The 25,382-nt window shown below is 31.6% G+C and overlaps 1 protein-coding gene and 1 long non-coding RNA gene across 3 annotated transcripts; both read left to right on the top strand.

The window, feature by feature from the left end:
- The first annotated feature begins 3,665 nt into the window (after nucleotides 1-3,665).
- Nucleotides 3,666-22,608, top strand: LOC127738848 (multiple epidermal growth factor-like domains protein 10). 2 transcript variants are annotated; one of them, XM_052250252.1, is made up of 5 exons: nucleotides 3,666-3,880; nucleotides 4,115-4,167; nucleotides 12,562-12,711; nucleotides 21,125-21,226; nucleotides 21,807-22,608. In XM_052250252.1, the coding sequence occupies exons 1-5, from the start codon at nucleotides 3,771-3,773 to the stop codon at nucleotides 22,253-22,255; spliced, it is 864 nt and encodes a 287-aa protein (XP_052106212.1). In that variant the 5' UTR covers nucleotides 3,666-3,770; the 3' UTR covers nucleotides 22,256-22,608. The 2 variants fall into 2 exon arrangements, with proteins under 2 accessions (XP_052106212.1, XP_052106213.1); XM_052250253.1 differs by lacking the exon at nucleotides 4,115-4,167 and having other exon boundaries at nucleotides 3,674-3,880.
- Nucleotides 6,800-7,296, top strand: LOC127738849 (uncharacterized). The gene is made up of 3 exons (XR_008000176.1): nucleotides 6,800-6,975; nucleotides 7,036-7,065; nucleotides 7,186-7,296. It is a non-coding gene; the product is annotated as an uncharacterized LOC127738849 (long non-coding RNA).
- Nucleotides 22,609-25,382: the final 2,774 nt, after the last annotated feature.

Below are 25,382 nucleotides of genomic sequence, written 5' to 3'. Positions count from 1 at the left end.
AACATTCAAGAAATATAATAAAATTTTAGCATTAATCTATTAAAATATAAGCTTTTCTTTTAAAGGCGACACATTTTCCTCAAGTAATCTAAGTATTACTATAAGTATTATTTTTATGTGATAATTTTTAATGACAATAAAATTATTTAAGCATTTAGGTGCAAAAATGTCGAAAGTATCAATTGTCAGAATTTTGACATACATTAAAAGTAATATAAACTAATTAGAACACAAAGGAAACAAATGTTTCAACATTTATAAAAATATAAACATTCCCTGTTTAAATCACCTGAAAGTATATGATCAATTCAAACAGACATTGCTTGGGACTATTCAAAACGCCTTCAATAACCGTATTTTGAAGAAATGTTTATTTGTTTTGAAGAATATTTTAGAAATTTAGTATATGTATCAATTAACTTCCAGTTGAACTTTGAAGATGGTTCAATATAGAACGAGGAAATAGAAAATGGAAATTTTGTAATCTAGACATTGAAGATAATTTCAGTATATTACATATGGTTTGATTTTTCTTGTCTCTCTTTGGTTTATTTGGTCACGTGTTTTCCAAAATATATTTTGTATTTTTTCACTATTTTGTCATATTGACTCGACGTTACTTTTTTTAGAAATGCTATTGACTCCATGTTACTAAAAATAGTAACTGTCCAACATCGAGTCAATATCAATTTCAAACTTACACTATGATTAACATATGTAATATATAAATTAAGGACTTTCACTCAGTCAATACGTTATATATGGACCTGTCAGATTATATTGAAGCTCGGCCTTCGTCCTCGGTCAATATAATCCGAACAGGTCCATATTTAACGTATTGACCTCGTCAAAAGTCCATTATTGATAAATATTAGTAGTTGTTTACATTTTGTGGAAGAATGAATGCACAAATTAAAAAAGTTTAAAATAGAAATCCAAATAGCATACTCTTTCCTGAAATAATGTCTTCTACAAACAGGACAGATCTCAAAAATTTATGTAAGTTTATACGAATTTAAAAAACAAATGTCCTCCTGAACACATTGAAATTATTATTTTTGTTGTATATTATATATTCAACTTTATAGAAACTTGTACTATGTGGACATAGTTTGGCCTTAAACAATTGTTGTTCAAGTTTTTACTATTCTTTACATATGATTTGATTTGATTGTTCGTGTTTTAACGCCACTTTCAGCACTATTGGCTATTTTGTGGCGACTAGCTTTTATTGGTAGAGGAAGCCGGAGTGCTCGGAGAGAATCACCGACCTTCGGTAGGAACTATTACATATATCATATATATTTCATTAAATCCAATGTTTTTGATTAAAAGGAGTCTTTTATAGATGTTTCATTCCATTTGACCCAAAAATGCATATTATACAAGCTATGCCTTCCTGAGGTAATTCCCTTATAGATTTATGCGATGGGAATTGTCTCAGATTGGGGTTAAGACGTCACAGTGGCCAATATTCGCAGGTCTTATGTTCACGTGTGATCAAAATGTAAATAGTTGATGCTGCTACTGTTACCGCTGTTGCTGGAAAAAGGTGTATTGCTTCTGTAACTGCTACTGCTCGGGAAAGGGTATTATTGCTGTTGTTGCAAGAGAAGAGCTATTGCTGCTACTGCAGGTTGTACTTGTGATATAAGCGATACTATGACTGCTGTTATGGAAATTCGTATGCTGTTCATGGTGATTAAAGGGGTTGAGCAACAGTTGGTGCTTCGGATAAGGTATTGCTGCTGCTGCTGTTGCTGTTTGGTAACAGAGTTTAGATGCCATGGTGTCCCATATTCACAGACGTTATGTCTTCGTCAGTGAACATAGGGTGAATCTAAAGAATTTACAGGACACTATGGCGTATGGTTATATTCATATGTCTGTACTATTTTTCATTTAAATCGATTAAATACGTTCAACTCTAGTGAAGTGTGACCGTTTAATTAAGCAATCGAGATGAATAAATGTATACCACCATTTGTTTATTATTTTTCATTAAAATTTTGTAAATGATATGTCTGGACATGAAATGACTCTATCAGATTGCGCGATCAGTATTTAAAAAAAATTATTTCCGTTATTTCAAATAAACGGTGTAATGCAAACATTCCGATTGTATTCTTTTAAAGTAGAAATATGGTGATCTATATCTTCTTTCTTCAATTTGTATCTTTCATATCTTATATCACTGGATTGATAGAAAAAGGGTCACAAAAAGTCATCAGGTGGCTCTTGTATTTATTACAACTAAAACTTTATATTTGTCTATTTCGAATATCCTTTATTACATAACAATTATCATTCATCTCATGACGCCATGCGATACCTATGGGAGGAGTTAAAACAAAACACTGAATACCCCTAACTTTAGAAATACCAGGAATAATTTGATATCATAGAATGATTTTTTCTTATGCAGCAATTTAGTTACCTTCAGACTTTTGTCAGTTTCTGAATGAGTGGACCGAGTTGTAACACCAATATACACATGTAAATCACCCTGTAAAGCAACCGAATTCGCTGTTTCAGAATCTAAAGAACTATATGAGTAATTTCATTGTTTGAATACCAAAGTGGAAATACCAATACGTCATTGGCTGAATTTGCATTGTTAAGGACGTGGTTAACAAATTGCAATGTTTTGACGAACTCGTTTGAAAGCATTACGGAATCTATAATGATAAAAGGTAATTTTGCAGCTAGAAAATGATGACCAAATAAACATCAACGACTAGTTTTATCATTATCAATTATAATAATTAAAGTTTAATATGAATAAAATCGGACATTAACCCAACGACATTAAAACCATCTGTATTGGTTCTTTCATTCGTATTTAAAAAAAAGAAAAGGCAAACAACGTGGAATACGAACGTATGAAGCAACATCAATTTGCATAGTGAAACATAAGTTTGTTAACAAATAAGAACGTGTCATATATATATATATTTATTTCTGTCAAGTTGATTCAGGCAGCAAGGAACCAAACATGGAAAAACACTAATAAAATATATAAAAAAAAAGCAACAAAACATTCTAAATTCTCTTTGAAATGTTTAATTATTTTCATCCAAAAAATTTATTTAGCAAGTTACTTTTATTAGTACTGAATGTTTTTATTTGAACCATATTGATTTAGGAAATTCATTGTTCTCTATATTTTTTATTTTAAAAAGATTTTCGGAAAGACTTTTTTTCATAGTTTCAAAACCTAAAAGCCTTTGGGCTCAAATCAAAGATGAACACAACTTTGGCTTACAAAAAGAATTTATCAAAACATTGCAAATTACATCTGATTCAGTGTTCTATATTTAGTTAATGACTAAGGTTACGCGCGGAAATAGATTGTGTGTTTTTTTAACTAAAAAATCGTTATATATATTTAGAAGGGGAAATAACAAATCGTGCAATTTATTTTATTCTTAGTTCTGATTAAATGAAGAAAATCACATTTCATGAGTTTTAAAATACCAATATTGGTTCCCTCTTCCTGTAAGACAATCAATTATAAAATGTTTGAAGTATTTTTTTTTATGATAGTATCCGCAACTTCAAGTGATCTCAAGTATACCAGGAAGTTTAACAATTTTAAACTTAGTAAATTTCAACGGTATAATATATATATTCCTTTCTGAGCATTCATTTCAAATACATGTATGTAAAAATAATTTTTTACTTTCGATTTACCAGAAATTCCAGAGATATGACCGATCGATGTGTCTGATACACGGAAGTGATATTAATCAGCAGTTTAAGAAAAGAGTATGGGTATACAGTATGGACACATCTTCATTTTACTCTTTATATACGGAAATGTAAAAGGTTCTCATCAGTTATCTACAAAAGACAAGAATGCCTGTAAATCTGACACAGGGTATGTTATTTTTTTTATATGGACGTGGCATGAAAAAAAAATTTTTTAACGAATACAGGCGGATATTATACACGTTATTTCATTACTGTTTCTTTTATTAGACTACCATAGAAATACCGTGGTTAGTATATATAAGATGATGTGTTAACTAATGTTTACTTTATCTTTCAATTTATAATTACTCTTTTACCATGATTATTACGTCATTATTGATCAGTTACATTTTTTTTTCAGGATAGAATGTTGTTATGGATTTATATTATCACAAGATCGATCCAGATGTGAAGGTTCGGGAATTTTGATCTGTTTATGTCACGTAGAGACATAGATTGTGGTGCATCCCTTTTATAATTAGGCCACGTCTATTTAATATTTGTTTTGCGTCCATTCAAATGTGCAATGCCATACAGTTCGTCTTTGATCAATGATATATATAGCAATACAATAAGTAAAAGGGAAATAATTCGTCTGAAAAAATTCTTTGTCATTCCAAGAATTGTAATTCTAAGAATCATATTGGTCGACCCATATATATGACTGGCGTTTTAAATCAGTTAATTATGAAATCTTTTATGTCAAGTGAAAATACACATATATTTTCGTACCGTTTATTTTTGCATGTTATTTCATTATCATATCTTTTTAAGACTACCACCGAAATTCCGTGGTTTGAACAATGATGCATTATCTAATATCAACTTTCTCTTTTGCTTTATATCAGAATATGTTTACGTCATTATTGGTCATTTACTTTTACATAAAGCAAAAGAGAAAGTTGATATTGATTTAGTTAATACATCATTTATATTCTAACCACGGAATTTCGGTGGTAGTCTAAACAAGATATAATAAATTCATATTCAAACACTTTTTCAAATTCAAATTCGTATATTTATTGCCATGTAAACTTTAAACAACAAGTTTGTGACAAATACAAAATAAGTAAACAATATAACTGAACTTCACATATTCGGCGAGGGAAGAACAAAAATTTGCTTACGCAAATTTGCAGATTTAACATTGTTGTGCTGATATTTAGAGTAATTATGAATATATATATATATATGGTTTGAACGTTGTTTTCAATTTAGACTTATTTATATATCACACAACCATTTAATAACAGTAAAAAGTCCAGTGTCCACTGTCCTCAGTTCTAATGACTTTTTGATTTACTTGTGATGGTGTTGATAGATTGAGTATAAAATTCACATTTCTACATCAGACAAATCTTTAACAGAAAAGTTTAATTCCAAATTATCAAAAAAGTTGTTTCTCAGTTCCCTATTTAATTCACAATCTTTATAACATTGAAATAACATGTAAAAATAAACGCTTATAATATATATATCCTATTTCCATCACATTAAATACTAATTATCAAAGTATAATTTGATTGACATGTGCTATATCGCGTCCCATGAAATTGAGCTCATTAGAAGAAAATTGATGTCAATTAATTTATAGCCAAAAAATAGAAAAATATTTTATAGCCTACCGTGAAAACGATCGCAATTTAATGACGAAAGAAAATAAATTTGAAAGTTCATCATCTAAAAAATATCAACAAGACTTTATTGTTTTATCAGTTACACAAAAAAAGTCATTCTCGTGGTGAGGTTGTTCTAGTTTTTATTGTTTATTATTGATTAAAACTTCACAGAGATTCCACTTTAAATCATGTTCAGTGGAATATCTGTCAAATGGAATATCATTCAAATGAAATATCTGTCGAATGGAATATACGTCAAAGCAAATATCAGTCAAATTGTATATATTTCAAGTCGAATATCAGACAGTTGGAATATCTGTCAAGTGGAATATCTGTCTAATGGAGTATCTGTCACGTGGAACATCTGTCAGGTCGATTATCAGTCAAATGGAATATCTATCTAATGGAATATATGTCATGTGGAGTTTCTGTCAAATGGAATATCTGTTAAGTGGAAATAGACCAAATAGAATATATGTCTAATGATATATATCTCGTATGGAATTTCTGTCAAATGGAATATCAGTCAAGTGGAATATCTGTCATGTGAAATTTCTGTCGAATGGAATATCTGTCTAATGGAATATCTGTTATGTGAAATGTCTGTCAGATGGAATAGGTCAAATGAAATATCTGTCAGTGGGATATCTGTCAAATGGAATATCTGTCAAGTGGAACATCTGTCATATGGAATGATTTTCAAATAGGAGTTATGACAAATAGAATAGGTCAAATGGGATGGGCCAAATGGTATACATAAATCTGTCAAATAGACTATGTTAAATGGGATGTCTGTCAAATGGAATAGGTCAAGTGAAGTATCAGTCAAATGGATTAGGTCAAATGTTATATCTGTCAAATGAAATATCTGACAAAGAGAATGGGTCAAATGGAAAATCTGTCTAATCGAATGGGCCAAATGTATACATATATCTGTCAATTAGAATAGGTCAAATGGAATATCTAGCAAATGGATAGCTCAAATGGAATGTATGTCAAATAGGATAGGTCAAATGAAATATATCAAATGGAATAGGTCAAAATTAATAGCTGTCAAATGCAATCGGTCGAATGTAATATCTGTCAAATGGCATAAGTCAGATGGAATAGGTAAAAAGGAATATCTGTCAAATGGAATTATTATAGGTCAAATGTAATATCTGTCAAATGGAATAGGTAAAAAGGAATATCTGTCAAATGGAATAGTTCAAATGTAATATCTGTCAAATGTAATATCTGTCAAATGGAATAGGTCAAATGTAATTTCTGTCAAATGGAATATCTGTCAAATGGAATAGGTCAAAATGTAATATATGTCAAATGAAATAGGTCAAATGTAATATCTGTAAAATGGAATAGGTAAAAAGGAATATCTGTCAAATGGAATAGGTCAAATGTAATATCTGTCAAATGGAATATCTGTCAAATGGAATATCTGTCAAATGGAATAGGTCAAATGCAATATCTGTCAAATGGAATATCTGTCAAATGGAATAGGTCAAATGTAATATCGGTCAAATGGAATAGGTCAAATGTAATATCTGTCAAATGGAATATCTGTCAAATGGAATAGGTCAAATGTAATATCGGTCAAATGGAATAGGTTTAATGTAACATCTGTCAAATGAAATTGGTTAAATGTTATATCGGTCAAATGGAATAGGTCAAATGTAATATCTGTCAAATTGAATAGGTCAAATAGAATATTTGTCAAATGGAATAGTTAAAAAGGAATATCTGTCAAATGGAATAGGTCAAATGTAATATCGGTCAAATGGAATAGGTCACATGTAATATCGGTCAAATGGAATAGGTCAAATGTAATATCTATCAAATGGAATAGGTCAAATGTAATATCTATCAAATGGAATAGGTCAAATGGAATATCTGTCAAACAGTAACAGATACTAAAAAAATATTCAATCTTTCTTTGGGAACAAGGGTTGCAATCAGAAACATCTCCATGTGCTGATCTGCAATAAGATAATGAAATTTTAATGGTACATATGTTAGATTTTATTTATCAGAAGTGAACTGCAGTCGCATCTGTAATCCAAGCTTTAATCTTTAATTTGCAATATGAATGACATCTTTAGCTCAGTCACACGCACTAGAGAATGCTCTGTAGACCACGAAAGTTCACGGAAGAACAATATCAAATGTCTCCCCTTTATCGAAAAGAAACATACTTTACATACTCATGTCCTTTGAACTTTTGATGTTCACTGTCAGAAGTTAGAAGTTGTTGCAATCCACAAAAGTTGAAAAAGCACACCATTTTGTCCTTAAAATATTTTGTACACCAGACGCTGGTTTCATCTACAAAAGACTCATAAGTGATGCTCGAATTAAAATAGTTGTAAGGCCAAATAAAGTACGAAGTTAAAGAGCATTGAGGCCCCCAAATTCCAAAAAGTTTGGCCAAATACAGCTTTGGAAATTTATTCCTGGTGTAGTAAATCTGTAATATTTCGATCAACGATCTTTTTATACGGACGCAAATTGTTTGCGGTCGTTTAATGTGCCACAAGGTTCCATACCACAAAAAGAAGGTTGGGATTAATTACGGGGTTATTGTCCTAATTGTTTAGGAATTAGGGACCAAACAGGGGCCAACAACAAGCATGTTTCTGGTTTCAGGTCAATGACTTGTGTATAAGTGTATGGATCACTATGAAATTGTACCACAATGTGTCATACCTCAAAAGGAAGGTTGGGATTAATTTTGAGGGTTATGGCCCAAACCGTTTAGGAATTAGGATCTCTGATTTCCAGACAATAACTTGAGTATAAGTCTATGTAAAGTATGTATCTCTATGAAATTGTTCCACAAGATTCCATACCGAAATAGGAAGGTTGGAATTGATTTTTGGGTTATGGCCCTTTAATTCAAAGTCTTGAATACTTGGGATTCTGTAATATACAGAATCTAACCGTGCATTTAGATTTTTGATTTTGGGCCCCATTTTTGAATTGGTCCCCATTGATTTCCAAAGGATCTAAGATTAAACTTTGTTTAATTTCATCAAAAATTGTATTATTGGGGTATTTGATATGCCGAGTTTAGCCGTGTATTTAGATTTTTAATTTTGGGTCCCATTTTCAAATCGTTCCATATTAAGGTCCAAAGTCTCCAAAATAAAACCTTGTTTGAATAAAAAAAATGAATTTTTGGGTTCTTTGATATGCTGAATCTAACCATCTATTTAGATTTTTGATTTTGGGCCCAGTTTTCAAATTGGTCTATATTGAGGTCCAAAGGGTCCAACATTAAACTTTGTTTTATTTCATCAAAAATATGAATTCTTTTGGTTCTTTAGTTGCTGATTCTAACCAGGTATATAGATTTTGGATATTAGACCTTGATAGGCAAATGTCCAATTTCAAATTTTTAAGTTCTTAGACATGTTAGATATTTTGAAAAATAATTGAAAGTAAGTTTTATAGATTTTTTAAAAACATTGCATTAATGGGGAATGACATTTTGGAGATTGTTTTTTTTTCTTCATTTTTTTGGTAAATTTTAAGAAGAACTTCGTGATAGGTTTGTTTGTTATTCTGTATAAATTAATTGAATGTAGTGCCCATTCTTGACCCGACTGTTCAGGGTTCGACCTCTGTGGTCGTATCAAGCTGCGCCCCGCGGAGCATTTTATTAAGACATTATCTTGAGATAAATTTTTGTCATTACTTTTAATTTGTAAAGTCTTTAGGAAGAGTGAAGCAAGTTGAAGAGAAACATAGTCAATTATTGCGAACCCAATGAAAGTTTTCCACAGTGCCATCTCTATCTTGACCAGGTATTTAAACTTTTGCAAGTTCACCTGTCTTATTGAATGAATACAATAGCTATTTTTCTCTGTGTAGTTTATTCACTGGGACCTTTAAATTTCTTCTAAGAGAAATCTATCATTCATTGATTAAATTACCTGTGTAAAAAAAAATTCTTATATACAGACAAAAATACTTTTTTTATACTCATTAATTGCGTGTGCTGATGTATTTATTCAATATTAATAATATATTTTCATTCAGTTTAATATAAACATTGATTCAATCATAAAAAGTTGATTTCTAACAAAAGTTTTATCAATGTTCCTATTGAAATTTGATTTTTTTTTGTTTAGTTATAGAAGATCTTAATTTGAAACATCATTATTTTCAAGTTCTTATTCATGTCAAACAAATTTTTTTTTAAAAGGAACAATGTTGAAAGTTTTGTCAGAAATCAAATTTTTATGATTGAATCAATGTTTATATTATTGCGAACCCAATGAAAGTTTTCCACAGTGCCATCTCTATCTTGACCAGGTATTTAAACTTTTGCAAGTTCACCTGTCCTATTGAATAAATATAATAGCTATTGTTCTCTGTGTAGTTTATTCTCTGGGACCTTTAAATTTCTTCTAAGAGAAATCTATCATTCATTGATTAAATTACCTGAGTAAAAAAATGATCTTAAATGAAGACAAAAATACTTTTTTTATACTCATTAATTGCATGTGATGATGTATTTATTCAATATTAATAATATATTTTCATTCAATTTAATATAAACATGGATTCAATCATAAAAAGTTAATTTCTAACAAAAGTTTTATCAATGTTCCTATTGAAATTTGATTTTTTTTTTGTTTAGTTATAGAATACATTTAAGAAGATCTTAATTTGAAACATCATTATTTTCAAGTTCTTATTCATGTCAAACAATTTTTTTTTTAAAAGGAACAATGTTGAAAGTTTTGTCAGAAATCAACTTTTTATGATTGAATCAATGTTTATATTAAACTGAATGAAAATATATTATTATTGCGAACCCAATGAAAGTTTTCCACAGTGCCATCTCTATCTTGACCAGGTATTTAAACTTTTGTAAGTTCACCTGTCCTATTGAATAAATACAATAGCTATTTTTCTCTGTGTAGTTTTTTCACTGGGACCTTTAAATTTCTTCTAAGAGAAATCTATCACTCATTGATTAATTTACCTGAGTAATAAAAAAATCTTGTAAATAGAGGAAAATACATGTTTTATACTCAAAACTGCATGTGATGTTATATTTATTCAAGATTGATAATATATTTTCAATCGGTTGAATGTAAACAGTGATGCAAAGTTGAAACATTAATAAAATATAAAAAAGAAGGTGTGGTATGATTGCCAATGAGACAACTCTCCACAAGAGACCAAATGACACAGAAATTAACAACTATAGGTCACCATACGGCCTTCAACAATGAGCAAAACCCATACCGCACAGTCAGCTATAAAAGGCCCTGAAATGACAATGTAAAACAATTCAAACGAGAAAACTAACGGCCTAATTTATGTACAAAAGATGAACGAAAAACAAATATGTAACACATAAACAAACGACAACCACTGAATTACAGACTCCTGACTTGGGACAGGAACATACATACAGAATGTGGCTGGGTTAAACATGTTAGCATTGATTTATGTTATATTAATAATATATTTTCATTCAGTTTAATATAAACATTGATTCAATCATAAAAAGTTGATTTTTGACAAAACTTTCAACATTAAAAAATTTGTTTGACATGAATAAAAACTTGAAAATTATGATCTTCAAATCAAGATCTTCTTAAATGTATTCTATAACTAGACAAAAAAAAATCAAATTTCAATAGGAACATTGATAAAACTTTTGTTAAAAATCAACTTTTTATGATTGAATCAATGTTTATATTAAACTAAATGAAAATATATTATTAATATTGAATAAATACATCATCACACGCAATTAATGAGTATAAAAAAAGTATTTTTGTCTATATATAAGAATTTTTTTATACTCAGGTAATTTAATCAATGAATGATAGATTTCTCTTAGAAGAAATTTAAAGGTCCCAGAGAATAAACTACACAGAGAACAATAGCTATTGTACTTATTCAAAAGGACAGGTGAACTTGCAAAAGTTTAAATACCTGGTCAAGATAGAGATGGCACTGTGGAAAACTTTCATTGGATTCGCAATAATATTGAATAACTACATCATAACACACAGTTAATGAGTATAAAAAAAGTATTTTTGTCTACATATAAGATCATTTTTTTACTCAGGTAATTTAATCAATGAATGATAGATTTCTCTTAGAAGAAATTTAAAGGTCCCAGAGAATAAACTACACAGAGAACAATAGCTATTGTATTTATTCAATAGGACAGGTGAACTTGCAAAAGTTTAAATACCTGGTCAAGATAGAGATGGCACTGTGGAAAACTTTCATTGGGTTCGCAATAAACTGAATGAAAATATATTATTAATATTGAATAACTACATCATCACATGCAGTTAATGAGTATAAAAACAGTATTTTTGTCTATACATAAGAAATTTTTTTTACTCAGGTAATTTAATCAATGAATGATAGATTTCTCTTAGAAGAAATTTAAAGGTCCCAGAGAATAAACTACACAGAGAACAATAGCTATTGTATCTATTCAAAAGGACAGGTGAACTTGCAAAAGTTTAAATACCTGGTCAAGATAGAGATGGCACTGTGGAAAACTTTCATTGGGTTCGCAATAAATTTCTTCTAAGAGAAATCTATCATTCATTGATTAAATTACCTTGAGTAAAATAAAATTCTTATATATAAACAAAAATACTTTTTTTATACTCATTAATTGCGTGTGATGATGTATTTATTCAATATTATTGCGAAAATATATTATTAATATTGAATAACTACATCATCACACGCAGTTAATGAATATAAAAACAGTATTTTTGTCTATATATAAGAATTTTTTTTTACTCAGGTAATTTAATCAATGAATGATAGATTTCTCTTAGAAGAAATTTAAAGGTCCAGAGAATAAACTACACAGAGAACAATAGCTATTGTATTTATTCAATAGGACAGGTGAACTTGCAAAAGTTTAAATACCTGGTCAAGATAGAGATGGCACTGTGGAAAACTTTCATTGGGTTCGCAATAATCGGAATTCAACTTATGTCGAAATTTTGATATAAAAATAGAAGAGAGCGAGATCACGTGCAACAAATTAGATTGACATGGCCTAGAAGTTCAAAATTCATTTCCAATATTTATTTCCGGATGTTGGATTGATATCTGATACATTAATGTTTGAATGTCCATAACTTTAAATACTTAATTAAATTATAAAAAAAAATCTGTTTTTTTTATTATTTTGCAGACTGCCCAGCTGGTCTATATGGTAATAGCTGTTCATATAAATGTCCGAATGGACAGTACGGGGTTCGTTGTAGCTCAGAATGCAAGTGTTCAGGGAACCAAATTTGTGATAGAGTCGAAGGATGCAAATTAAAAACCCGTTTCTGGAAAGGTATGATGTGAATAATATGGTCATATGCAGCTTAAAATTATAACGCTGAACTAACAAAAAAAAGTATTCAAATAGAAATTAAAAAAGATATATACTAAGATGACAATGAAATTTTGCGATTTCAAAGGACAAACGAAACAGTTACGAAAAGAAAAGTATGTAAAGACCAAAACAAAGTTCCGAATCGTATGCCACAACACAGAAACTAAACGATTTAGTCATAAAACGTATCTCACCAAATACCAGGGATGAATTCATGTTGCCAGGAAGGGTAAGCATGCCAGCACAGCAATGTTGCTCTTGTTATGATAACTTTTTTACATGTCGCTGAGATAAGACGGTGTATAATTTTAAAATGTAACCCCGCCAAATTCTTTATGTGCCTGTCTCAAGTCAGGAGCCTGTAGTTGAGTGGTTGTCGTTGGTTCATGTCTTTCATATTTGTTTTTCGTGAATTGTTTTGTTATAAATAAGGCCTTTAGTTTTCTTAATTGAATTGTTTCATATTTTTCATGTCGGGGCCTTTTATAGCCGACTATACAGTATGGGTTTTTCTCATTGTTGAAGGCCGTACGGTTACCTATAATTGCTTAAATCCACTTCATTTGAGCTTTGGTGGGTAGTTGTCTCATAGGCAATCATACCACATCTCCTTATTTTCATATTGAACTGAATTAGACCAAGAAAAATGTGATGTGTGCAGTTTTCATTTCTGTTGGCATTCTTGATCATAAGTAACCACTTGATTATTTTAAAGGAACCAGATGATCTACCCAAAACAGACGTCTTGTCTTTAGCAAACATCGTGCATTTTCGGAAACGCAATGTATCTACTAGTAGTGAGTTTTTTTTTTGGAGGAGTAAAACTTAATTTACTTTTCCTACTCAACAACATTACCTTTTGCCAAAACTAAAGTTACTAACTTGTTGCTTTATTATATCTTTTATAAAAAGGTTAAATATTAACAGTTTCTCGGATTAACTTGCACTTCTTGTGGGTGCAAATTGGAACCACATTTTTTTAAGGTAGAATCATCAAACTAGGCAATAATATACCTCGGGGATAGATAAAACAATTAAAAAAAAAGATAAAGCTCGCCTGGTTCGGCATTACAAGTGAAATTCGTGTCAAAATCCTATAGGCCTATCTCATAGGATTTTTTAAAATCCTTAGAAATTCTGTAGGATAAAGACATAATCCCGTAGGATATTTTGTGGTATGCTTATAGCCTCAACAACATTTGCATTCTCAATTTTATACGGCCGCAAAAAATTTTGCGGTCGTATATTGGTATCACGTCGTCGTCGTCGTCGTCAGCGTCGTCCGAAGATATTTGGTTTCCGGACAATAACTTTAGTATAAGTAAATAGAAATCTATCAAATTTAAACACAAGGTTAATAACCACAAAAGGAAGGTTGGGTATAGTACAAACAGTTTAGGAATTAGGGGCCAAAAAGGGGCCCAAATAAGCACTTTTCTAGTTTCCAGACAATTACTTGTGGAACGGTGTATGGATCTATCTGAAATTATACCACAAGTTTCCATACCACAAAGGGATGGTTAGGATTGGCTTTGGAGGGTAATGGCTCAAACCGTTTAAGAATTTTGGGCAAAAAAGGGGGGGAAAACAAGGGTTTTCTTGTTAATTGGCAATTATTTTTAAGTACAATGTTTTTTGTTTGGATTACCTCCCTTAAACTGCTTTTAAATTATGTATAAAGAAATGTTATATTGTCTTGAGGTGATTAGCTGTCAATTTATTTTAAGAAGTTACTATTAAAATGCTGATAAAGGAATATTAATTTTAGACATGATTATGTTTGTCATTTTCTATTTTAAGACTCTTATGGTGTATTTAAATGGGTAATTATGGTTGCAAACTTCATTGGAAATTTGAATTGAGATAATGACCATATCTTGAGGGAAAGAATTATTTTTTTGGAAAAAGGGGGGGGGGGGGGAGGTGAAAAAAGTGGGGGGACATTTTCAGATTTCAGAAAAAAGAATTTATTTTTGGGGGGGGATCAATTTGCAACAGCATAGTGTATTGCACAAAAGCAAAAAAAAAAGGGGGGGGGGGGTAAACAAATTTTAATTTTTTTTTGGGTGAGGGTATAATTCGCAACAGCATAGTGTTTGCACAAAAGCAAAAAATTGAATATAAATTCAAATCATATAACCAATTCTAAGTTCTTTGACTACAGTAATTCTCTGTCAGAAACCTATTATGTGTTAAATATTTAATTACAATCCAAATTCAGACCTGTATCAAGCGGGAATATTGTGTCCATTTTTGCCCCAACTGTTCAGGGTTGGACCTCTGCGGTCGTATCCAGCTGCCCTCGGCGAAGCAATTTATTAAAATTTAAATTCTAATAGTTTTGACATCTTTTAGTTTTGATTTAGAAGGTTTATCTTTTTGGTATCAGTAAAATAACATGGTTGACTCAAGGTTCCTTGAAGATTTGGCAATTCCTGCTCAACAAGTTGGATATTGTATTTGGATACAAGTTGGTCGAGAAATACTTGTTCAAAGACTCAAAAACAAATTTTATGTTTTACTATTATTGGGAATTTGTATTATTGGTAGTAAAGTTTGCATTTATTGAACAATGAAACCCGGGGAAATTTGGTAAAAAATATAATACTTTTGCTAAGTAACAGAACATAATAAAAAGTATTATCTCGTCTTATGTTTTTTTCTCCAATGGGATTTTTTTCCCCCATAGAATCTTTTTCTCCCTAAGGTTTTTATACGACCGCGGTTGTATATTGGTATGATGTTGGCGTCTTCGTCGTCATCGTCCGTCTTGTCGTTGTCGTCGTCGTCGTCGTCGTCCGAAGACACATTGGTTTTCGCACAATAACTTTAGTTTAAGTGAATGGATCTCTTTGAAATTTTACCATAAGGTTCAATACTACAAAAGGAAGGTTGGGATTGATTTTGGGGGTTATGGTACTAACAGTTAAGGAATTAGGGGCCAAAAGGGGCCAAAAATAAGCATTTTTGTAACTTCCAGACAATAACTTGTGTGTTAGTGTATGGATCTCTCTGACATTGTACCACAAGGTTCCATATCACAAAAGGAATGCTGGGATTGATTTTTGGGGTAGTTGTCTCAAAATTTTAAGAATTAGGGGCCAAAAAAGGAACAAAAACAAGCATTTTTCTAGTTTCATGACAATAACTTGTGTGTAGGTGTATGGATCTTTCTGAAATTGTACTACAAGGTTTCATATCACAAAGGAAAAGCTGGAATTGAGTTTGGGGTAATTGCCCAAAACGTTAAGGAATTTGGGTCCAAAAAGGGGCAAAAAAATAACAATTTTTTTAGTTTCCAGACAATAACTTGTGTTCAAAAGTATGGATCTCTCTGAAATTGTACTGCAAGGTACCATACCACAAAGGGAAGGCTGGGATTGCTTTTGGGGGTAATTGCCTCAAAATGTTAAGAATTAGGGGGCAAAAAGGGGCAAAAAACAAGCATTTTTCTAGTTTCAGGACAATAACTTGTGTGTAAGTGTATGGATCTTTATGAAATTGTACTACAAGGTTCCATATCACAAAGGAAATCTGGGTTTGAGTTTTGGGGTAGTTGCCCTAAACGTTTAGGAATTTGGGGCCAAAAAAGGGCCAAAAAAACAAGCATGTTTCTAGTTTCCAGACAATAACTTGTGTTCAAGTGTATGGATCTCTCTGAAATTGTACTGCAAGGTACCATACCACAAAGGGAAGGCTGGGATTGAGTGTGGGGGTGATGAATCATAAGGGGGTTCAAAAAATTTGGGGGGGGATTTTTTTTCTTTTTTTCCCCCTTTTTTTTTCCTTTTTTTTTTCTTTAAAACTTTCTATTTTAAGTTGGTTATTTCTGATTTATATATAAAAGCAAATCATAATGATATGGTTTGATTTCATCAAAAATTGAAATATTGGGGTTCTTTGATATGCTGAATCTAACCGTGTATTTAGATTCTTAATTCTTGGTCCCGTTTTCAAATTCGTCTAGATTAAGGTCCAAAGGGTCCAAAATTAAACTTATTTTGATTTTAACAAAAATTGAATTCTTGGGGTTCTGTAATATGCTGATTCTAAACATGTATTTAGATTTGTGATTATGGGCCCAGTTTTCAAGTTGGTCCAAATCGGGGTCCAAAATTACACTTTGTTTGATTTCAACAAAAATTGAATATATGAGGTTCTTTGATATGCTGAATCTAACCGTGTATTTAGATTTTTGGATTTTGGGCCTCGTTTTTAAATTTATCCACATTGAGGTCCGAAGGGTCCAAATGAAACTTTGTTTGATTTCATTGAATTATGGAGGTTCGTTGATATGCTGAGAGTTTTGGTCCCAACAGGAATGTGGGGCCAAAAAAAGGCCCAAATAAGCGTTTTTCTAGTTTTCAGACAATAACTTGTGGAATGGTGTATGGATCTCTCTCTGAAATTATACCACAAGTTTCCATACCACAAAAGGATGGTAAAAATTGGCTTTGAGTGGTTATGGCTCAAACCGTTATGGAATAAGGGGCAAAAAAGGGGAAAAACAAGGGTTTCCAGGTTAATGGACAATTACTTAAGTACAAAACATAATTTAAAAGCAGTGTAAGGTTGGTATTTCAAACTCATTTGAATATCTCACCTACACTGCTTTTAAATTATGTATACTGGAAATTTGCCAATAACTTTATTGTTAACAAATTCCATTGGAAATTTGCCAATAACTTTAGTATAATAAACTTCATTGGAAATTTGCCAATATAAAATATTACTGTTGAAGGTTTTTTGTTCATTTTTAGCCATGACAATAATGTCATTTTCTATTTTAATAGCCTTATGATGTATTTAAATTTTTTAATACTTTTATGATATATTTAAATGGGCTTTTATGGTTGAAAATTTATTGGGGTTGTAATTCAAACTCATTTGAATATCTCATCTACACTGGTTTTAAATTATGTATATTGGAAATTTGCCAATAACTTTAGTATTAATAAATTCCATTGGAAATTTGACAATAACTTTAGTATAATAAACTCCATTGGAAATTTGCCAATATAAAATGTTGCTGATGAAGGTTATTTGTTTATTTTTAGCCATGGCTATGTTGTCATTTTCTATTTTAATACCTTTATGATGTATTTAAATGGGCTTTTATGGTTACAAAGGAATTTTATTTTTAGATATACTGTATAATGTTGCTGATTAAGGTTTTTTGTTTATTTTTAGCCATGACTATGATGTCATTTTCTCTTTTAATACCTTTATGATGTATTTAAATGGGCTGTTGTGGTTGCTAAGGAATTGAGTTTGATAGTTAATGCTCCAAGAGAGATTCAAACAGTTTGAAAGGGGGGTTTTCCAATATTTCTTAAACAGTTCATATTTTTTTTTTAACATTTTTCAAATTTCAAATATTGAAAAATTTCAGGAAGTAATCTTTAATTGCACAGTATGGTGCATTAGATTTCTAACATCTTTGACCACATTTATTTCTTTGATATGCCGAATCTAACCATGTATTTAGATTTTTAATTTTGGGTCCAGTTTTCAAATTGGTCTACATTAAGGTCCAAAGGGTCCAACATTAAACTTAGTTTGATTTTAACAAAAATTGAATTATTAAGGTTCTTTGATATGCTAAATCTAAACATGTGTTAAGTTTTTTTTGTATGACGTTTATGACGTTGGTGTCGTCGTCGTCGTCGTCGTCGTCGTCCGAAGACACATTGGTTTTTTGCACAATAACTTTAGTTAAAGACAATGGATCTCTATGAAATTTTACCATAAGGTTCAATACCACAAAAGGAAGGTTAGGATTGATTTTTGGGGTTATGGTACTTACAATTAAGGAATTAGGGGCCAAAAATAAGCATTTTTGTAACTTCCAAACAATAACTTGTGTGTTAGTGTATGGATCTCTCTGGCATTGTACCACAAGGTTCCATATCACAAAAGGAATGCTGGGATTGATTTTTGGGGTAATTGCCTCAACATTTTAGGAATTAGGGGCCAAAAAAGGGGCAAAAAACAAGCATTTTTCTAGTTTCATGACAATAACTTGTGTGTAGGTGTATGGATCTTTCTAAAATTGTACTACGAGGTTCCATATCACAAAGGGAAAGCTGGAATTAAGTTTGGGGTAATTGCCTAAAACGTTTAGGAATTTGGGGCCAAAAAGGGGCAAAAAAAGCATTTTTCTAGTTTCCAGACAATAACTTGTGTTCAAGTGTATGGATCTCTCCGAAATTATACTGCAAGGTACCATACCACAAAGGGAAGGCTGGGATAGATTTTTGAGGTAATTGCCTCAAAATTGTAGGAATTAGGGACCAAAAAGGGTAAAAAACAAGCATAGTTTCAGGACAATAACTTGTGTGTAAATGTATGGATCTGTATGAAATTGTACTACATTTCACAAAGGGAAATGTGGGTTTGAGTTTAGGGGTAACTGCCCTAAACGTTTAGGAATTTGGGGCCAAAAAGGGGCCAAAAAACAAGCATTATTCTAGTTTCCAGACAAACACTTGTGTTCAAGTGCATGGATCTCTCTGAAATTGTACTGCAAGGTACCATACCACAAAGGGAAGGCTGGGATTGAGTTTGGGGGTGATGAATCATAAGAGGGTTCAAAAAATTTGGCGGGGGGGGATTTTTTTCTCTATTTTAAGACTTTTATGATGTATTTAAATTGGATATTATGGTTGCAAACTCCATTCGAAATTTGAATTGAGATTATGACCATATCTTGAGGGAATGAATTTTTTTATGGAAAAGGGGGGGGGGGAGGTGAACAAAAAAATTAGGGGGGAGGGGGGTAAAAAATAAATTGTGGGGGCATTTTTTTTCTTTCATTTCAGATTTCAGAAATTGAAAAGAAAATTTCTTCAAATATTATTTCTTTTTGCAAAAAAAAGGGGGGGGGGGGTAAACAATTATTTTTTTTGGGGGAGGGGGTCAATACGCAACAGCATAGTGTATTTCACAAAAGCAAAAACAAGGGGGTAATTTTTTTTTGGGGGGGGGCGGGGGGTGGTCAATTTCGCAACAGCATAGTGTATTGCACAAAAGCAAAAAATTGAATACAAATTCAAATCATATAACCAATTCTAAGTTCTTTGACTACAGTTACTCGGTGTCAGAAACCTATTATGTGTCAAATATTTAATAACAATCCAAATTCAGACCTGTATCAAGCGCTAATATTGTGTCCATTTTTGCCCATACTGTTCAGGGTTGGACCTCTGCGGTCGTATCCAGCTGCGCTCAGCGAAGCACATTATTTAATTGTTTATTGGCCCAGTTTTCAAGTTGGTCCAAATTGGGGTCCAAAATTAAACTTTGTTTGATTTCAACAAAAATTGATTATATGGGGTTCTTTGATATGCTGAATCTAACCATGTATTTTGATTTTTGGGCCCGGTTATCAAATTGGTCCACATTGAGGTCAAAAGGGTCCAAAATTAAACTTTGTTTGATTTCATCAAAAATTGAATTCTTTGGATTCTTTGATATGCTGAATCTAACCATGTATTTAGATTTTGGATATTGGACCATAATAGGTAAATTAAAATTTTTTAAGTTCTTAGACCACATTCATTCTGTGTCAGAAACCTATGCTGTGTCAAATATTTAATCACAATCCAAATTCAGAGCTGTATCAAGCTTGAATGGTGTGTCCATACTTGCCCCAACTGTTCAGGGTTCGACCTCTGCGGTCGTATCAAGCTGCGCCCATCTGACATAGGATTTTTATTCTCACTTAGATTTCTTTTTCTCCCATCGGATTTTTTTTCTTTTTTGGAATTTTTCTTTATCCCACAGGATATTTTTTTCTATAATGAGATCCCTTAGGATTTTTATTAATCCTATAGGAAATTTTTTATTCTAAAGGATTATTTTACAAGAAAAAATTTCCTATAGTAGAAAAAATATTCTGTAGGGAATACTTTTTTTCCAAAGGGATTTTTTTTATTCCTAAGGCAGAAAATTTATCATACATGATATTTTTATATTCCTAAAGGATTAACTAACGGATTATTAATCCAATAGGATTTATAAAATCCTGTAGGATATTAGAAATATCCCATGGGATTATGACCTTATCCTATAGGATTTCTATAAATCCGGTAGGATTTTTAAAAATCATATATGAGAAAATAATATCCTATAGGATATTGACACGGATTTCACTCCTAATGCCGAACCAGTCGAGCTTTATAAAAAAAATTAATTGTTTTACCTATCCCCAGAGGTATATAATTATTGCCAAGTTTATTTCTACCTTAACAAAAATGTATCAGTGAACCAACACGTCCTTGTTAACTTCACCGACGATCAATCCTTCGAAATTTTCTATCATCTCATTTATGTTTAACTGTTTAAATTGCTATCTTGACTTTTTAAAAAGCTTTGGTAACCAATGGCGAGGGAAAGGAGAAGTCGACACGATACTCTACAGAAATTCAACCGACAAGACGACCCTCTACGTCCATTGAGGAGGGGACATCAGGTATGCTACTCATGATTCTACTTTCAGGTTAAAGGCCTGTTTTTATGTCAAGATAAAGTAAATATCGGTCCTGAAACTTTACTTTTTGGAAAGTCTATAGATCCAACATATAATACACCCGTATAAGATATAGCATTTGAAGCATCCGTGCTTATTTAGGATAACTAAAAAAAAATGAAATAACTTAGGGTATATGATTAAACCCAGCTTTTTGAATGTACATATTCAGATTAGTATTCAGGTTGTCTACAGGTTTTAAAAATACATACTTATTTGGTCATCAATGTTATCTTTCAGTTGAATATATGAAAAATTCGATGTTCCTTATTTTGTATTTTTTCGTTTGGATTTCTATTATTTTTTTAGTAGTCAGTGTTATAATTCATATTATGTAAATATAGGATATTATGTAACGTTGTACAACTTTAATCAGTTTTTATTTCTCATTTCTTTTTAATTCTTTACATCCTCGTTTTTATTTCAATATACAACATATGTATCTATTTCACCAAACTCCATGTGTAATATATACTGAATAGTTTAAAGAAGTTTCGGATTTTAAAGTACATTTATTTTTCAGATATAGACACAGTAGTATTATACAGATCACAGAATAGGGAGGAAAAAACAAGTGTTGTTTATGTTATGTATAGTAGCAGTGGCGCTCTTGCTTTTGCCTGCATACTTCTCTTCCTAATAGGAATTATCTTCATTTTCAAACGTTTGGGCAGTTCCAAAATTGTGCCTATTTATGATGAGATACCAGAAGATCTGCTACAAAGTGACGTGGCGATCAATCGTCCAGTTGTCAGTCCCCAAAAATGTGGCTACTACAACGATAATACTCACGTTCCGTTATCAAAACAACATTCTGGTAATCTTGAGGGCTCCGAGCCTCCACCATATTACAATGACAAGAAAGATTACGACTATGCGTACCAGAAAAGCGATGACTATTACCTAAACCCTTATAATATTCTTCAAACGACGGGATATTCAGACCACTTATATCATGAACTAAAAGAGTAAAGTGGATTATTTTTTTCAATGTACTATTGATACATCTATTTTCGCTGTAGCTTATGATAGCATAACTGAAAATATTTCAGGAATTGCAAAACATGTGATATGACCTTGAAACGAAGGATCAACATATTTTGACTGAACAAAATGGCCACTTATTACTATGAATGAAAATATGTTTAATAATCAATTGAAATGGTTAAAGTACGTCCGTTCAGTTGTCTGACCAAAATAGCTACATGTATATGTATTATATATTACTTTTTGTCCTTTTGGAATAGATATATCATTATTTACCAGATATTACCATACGCGGGTGTATGTGCGAATTCAATAAAATTAAAATCATCGATCATCGATATATTTACATTAATTATGTTTAATCATATTAGTTTTTGAGCATGACCGTAAAGAAATCAAAATCAGTATATACGGTTTTTTCTTACAAAAAACCTTGACTTTGTATCAAAGTCGTCGGTGTGCAACCTAACAAATTGAAGCGTTACTATAAATTGAAATTAGAAAAAAAGATAAAATATCCTAATTGATATAACCAATTTAAATTAATTTAAGCACTTGCAATATCTAAGATGACAGATATTCAACAGCATTGCGATACATGAACCAATTATTTCATATTCTATGAAATTCTCCATGTTGACTATGCGGGAATATATTAAAACTTCTTATTGAATAATGATTTTGTACTAACATGAGCAACACGACGGGTGCCACATGTGGAGCAGGATTTGCTTACCCTTCCGGACCACCTGAGATCACCTGCAGTTTTTAATGGGGTTCGTGTTGCTCAGTCTTTAGTTTTCTATGTTGTGTTTTGTGTACTGTTGTTTGTCTGTTGCTCTTATTCTTTTTTTTTTAGCGTTGTCAGTTTTTTTTCTAATTATGAGTTTAAATGTCCCTTTGCTATCTTTCGTCTCTTTTAGCAAAGATGTTCCCAAGTTGATTATGTTTTGTCATCATATTCGATGTTCTTTCCGAAATCCGATAGGACTGCACTGTATTGAAATGACAAGAAAATAATCCTTCAAAATTTGATTAGAGCTTTATACAGAACAAGTTTGGCATGTATACTATTGAATAATCTTTAAAACTTTCACACCAGCTACTATCAAATGAACAAAACACTATAAATATAAATTCGTGCGTCCGAATCGCTATTCAGGATTTACCTTCGTCGGTAACCATTCAACTGAATCATTTGAAAGCCGGGATTTATAAATACGTGAATATGTTGAGAGGTATATTAAAGGATGTTTTAGGTTTTTTGTCAGATATTTGGAATCCTTTAGTTTTATCCATGTAGTGCCATTAACAATTTTGCCCGCTAACCCCTACTTTTCTTTTCATAATTTTATAAAATATAGTTTAAAAAGCCATATTTGAAAATCTTATAAAATGCTTGTTTTTTTTCATAGTTTTTTAAAGAAAAAAGGTGCCAATGTGATTTGAATGAAAAATCTAGGGAGAATCATTTCCCGCCATATTTTCAATGGCTTATATCTCGAAAACAAGCACACAGACCCTTCATTTTTTTCTGCCTGTTTAGTTCCTTTATTTTTACACTTTCAATTTATAACAATCTTTTGACAAATTTGTTATTTTAAAACACAGTAGCGAACATCCTTAAAAGCATACTAGCCAAGTTCGTCAAAGATCAACTTTGCCTGATCAAACTTGGGAACAAGTCGAAATGGTCATCTGGTGCACTAATTGGTACGGTTAATATTATTGTTATCTTTAGTTCGTATGAAATATAAAAGATGATCATTTATGTCATCTCATCAACTTACATGGCTGTATTCACCTATACAGAGGGTGATAATAGAAATATTACCTTCGTGACAACCTCAAATTTCCTCGCCAGGTGAATACTATATAATTAACACATATAGCTGAGAGGGTGATAGAGCAGATTGTTACCCCGAGAAAACATTTTCAACTGAGGCGAAGCCAAGGTTGACAATGTCTTTTCGAGGGGTAACAATCTGCTCTATCACCCTCTCAGATATGTGTTTTTAATTCATTATACTGAATGTTCTGTTATTACTGTCTATTAAATTTTAAATTCAAAGTAATAAACTATGACGTCTTGTGCATAACAACCATCAGTATCTATTAAAGCGCAAATTTGAGCAAGCGTCTCCGTGAAGTATAATAGAGTATTTGCCATGGAATAGAGTAAATTTTCTCCCTCGTATTAACCAATCAAAATTTGGCATTTTGACATGAAGTATAATAATATAAGTTATGCGCATTTGAATGAAAATCCATTGTCACTCGATTGGTTGTCGCTTTAATATAAAATTTCTCATATTGCAGATACCTTGCAGTCACAATCTGGTTGCTTTCCTGATTTTCTTAAGTTCTAGTCGTTGCATGTTCGTTTTTTTTTTAAACAATTTCAATCATCTTGGTCGAAGAACATCTACTATTGTCAGCTTGTGGGAATTGATTTCCTATGATTATGGCTCTCAGGAAAAATATCGCTAGCAAGTTTAAAATTTTGGCAGTCTATTTCTTATAAGAATGAAGAATCCATAAACAAACGTTGGATGATTTATAATTTTTATTCCTATTAAACGATTTTCCACTTTATCATTGGGCAAAATAATTTTTCCCTAAAGAGGGCCTTTTATAGCCGACTATATGGTATGGGTTTTTCTCATTGTTGAAAGCCGTACGGTTGCCTATAATTGCTTTCATCCACTTCATTTGGTGAATAGTTGTCTCATTGGCAATCATACCACACCTCCTTTTTTATACCCCCGAGTAGCGGAAGGGGCATTCAGTTTTACTCTTGTCCATCCGTACGTACGTCCGTCCGTCCTTCCGTACGAACGTCCCAAAGTTGGTTTCCGTTCTCTAACTTTTGTTTGCCTCAACCAAATGTTATGAAACTTATACACAATGCTCATTACCACTAAATACAGATCAAGTTTGAATTTTGGTGGCCTCACTTTTACCGTTCTTTACCGACTACAACCAATGCTTTATACAATGCAATATTCAATTTTACTTCCTACTGATAAATTGAAGCAATCTTTACCATTCAGTGCTTACAAGCACTTTGATTACTGTTCTAGAGTTATGCCCATTTACAAATGAAAAAAAT

Source organism: Mytilus californianus, unplaced genomic scaffold, assembly GCF_021869535.1.
Source record: "Mytilus californianus isolate M0D057914Y unplaced genomic scaffold, xbMytCali1.0.p SCAF_4, whole genome shotgun sequence".
Lineage (NCBI taxonomy): Eukaryota > Metazoa > Mollusca > Bivalvia > Mytilida > Mytilidae > Mytilus > Mytilus californianus.
The sequence above is the reverse complement of the archived record's forward strand: the minus strand, read 5'-3'. Positions and strand labels throughout refer to the sequence as shown.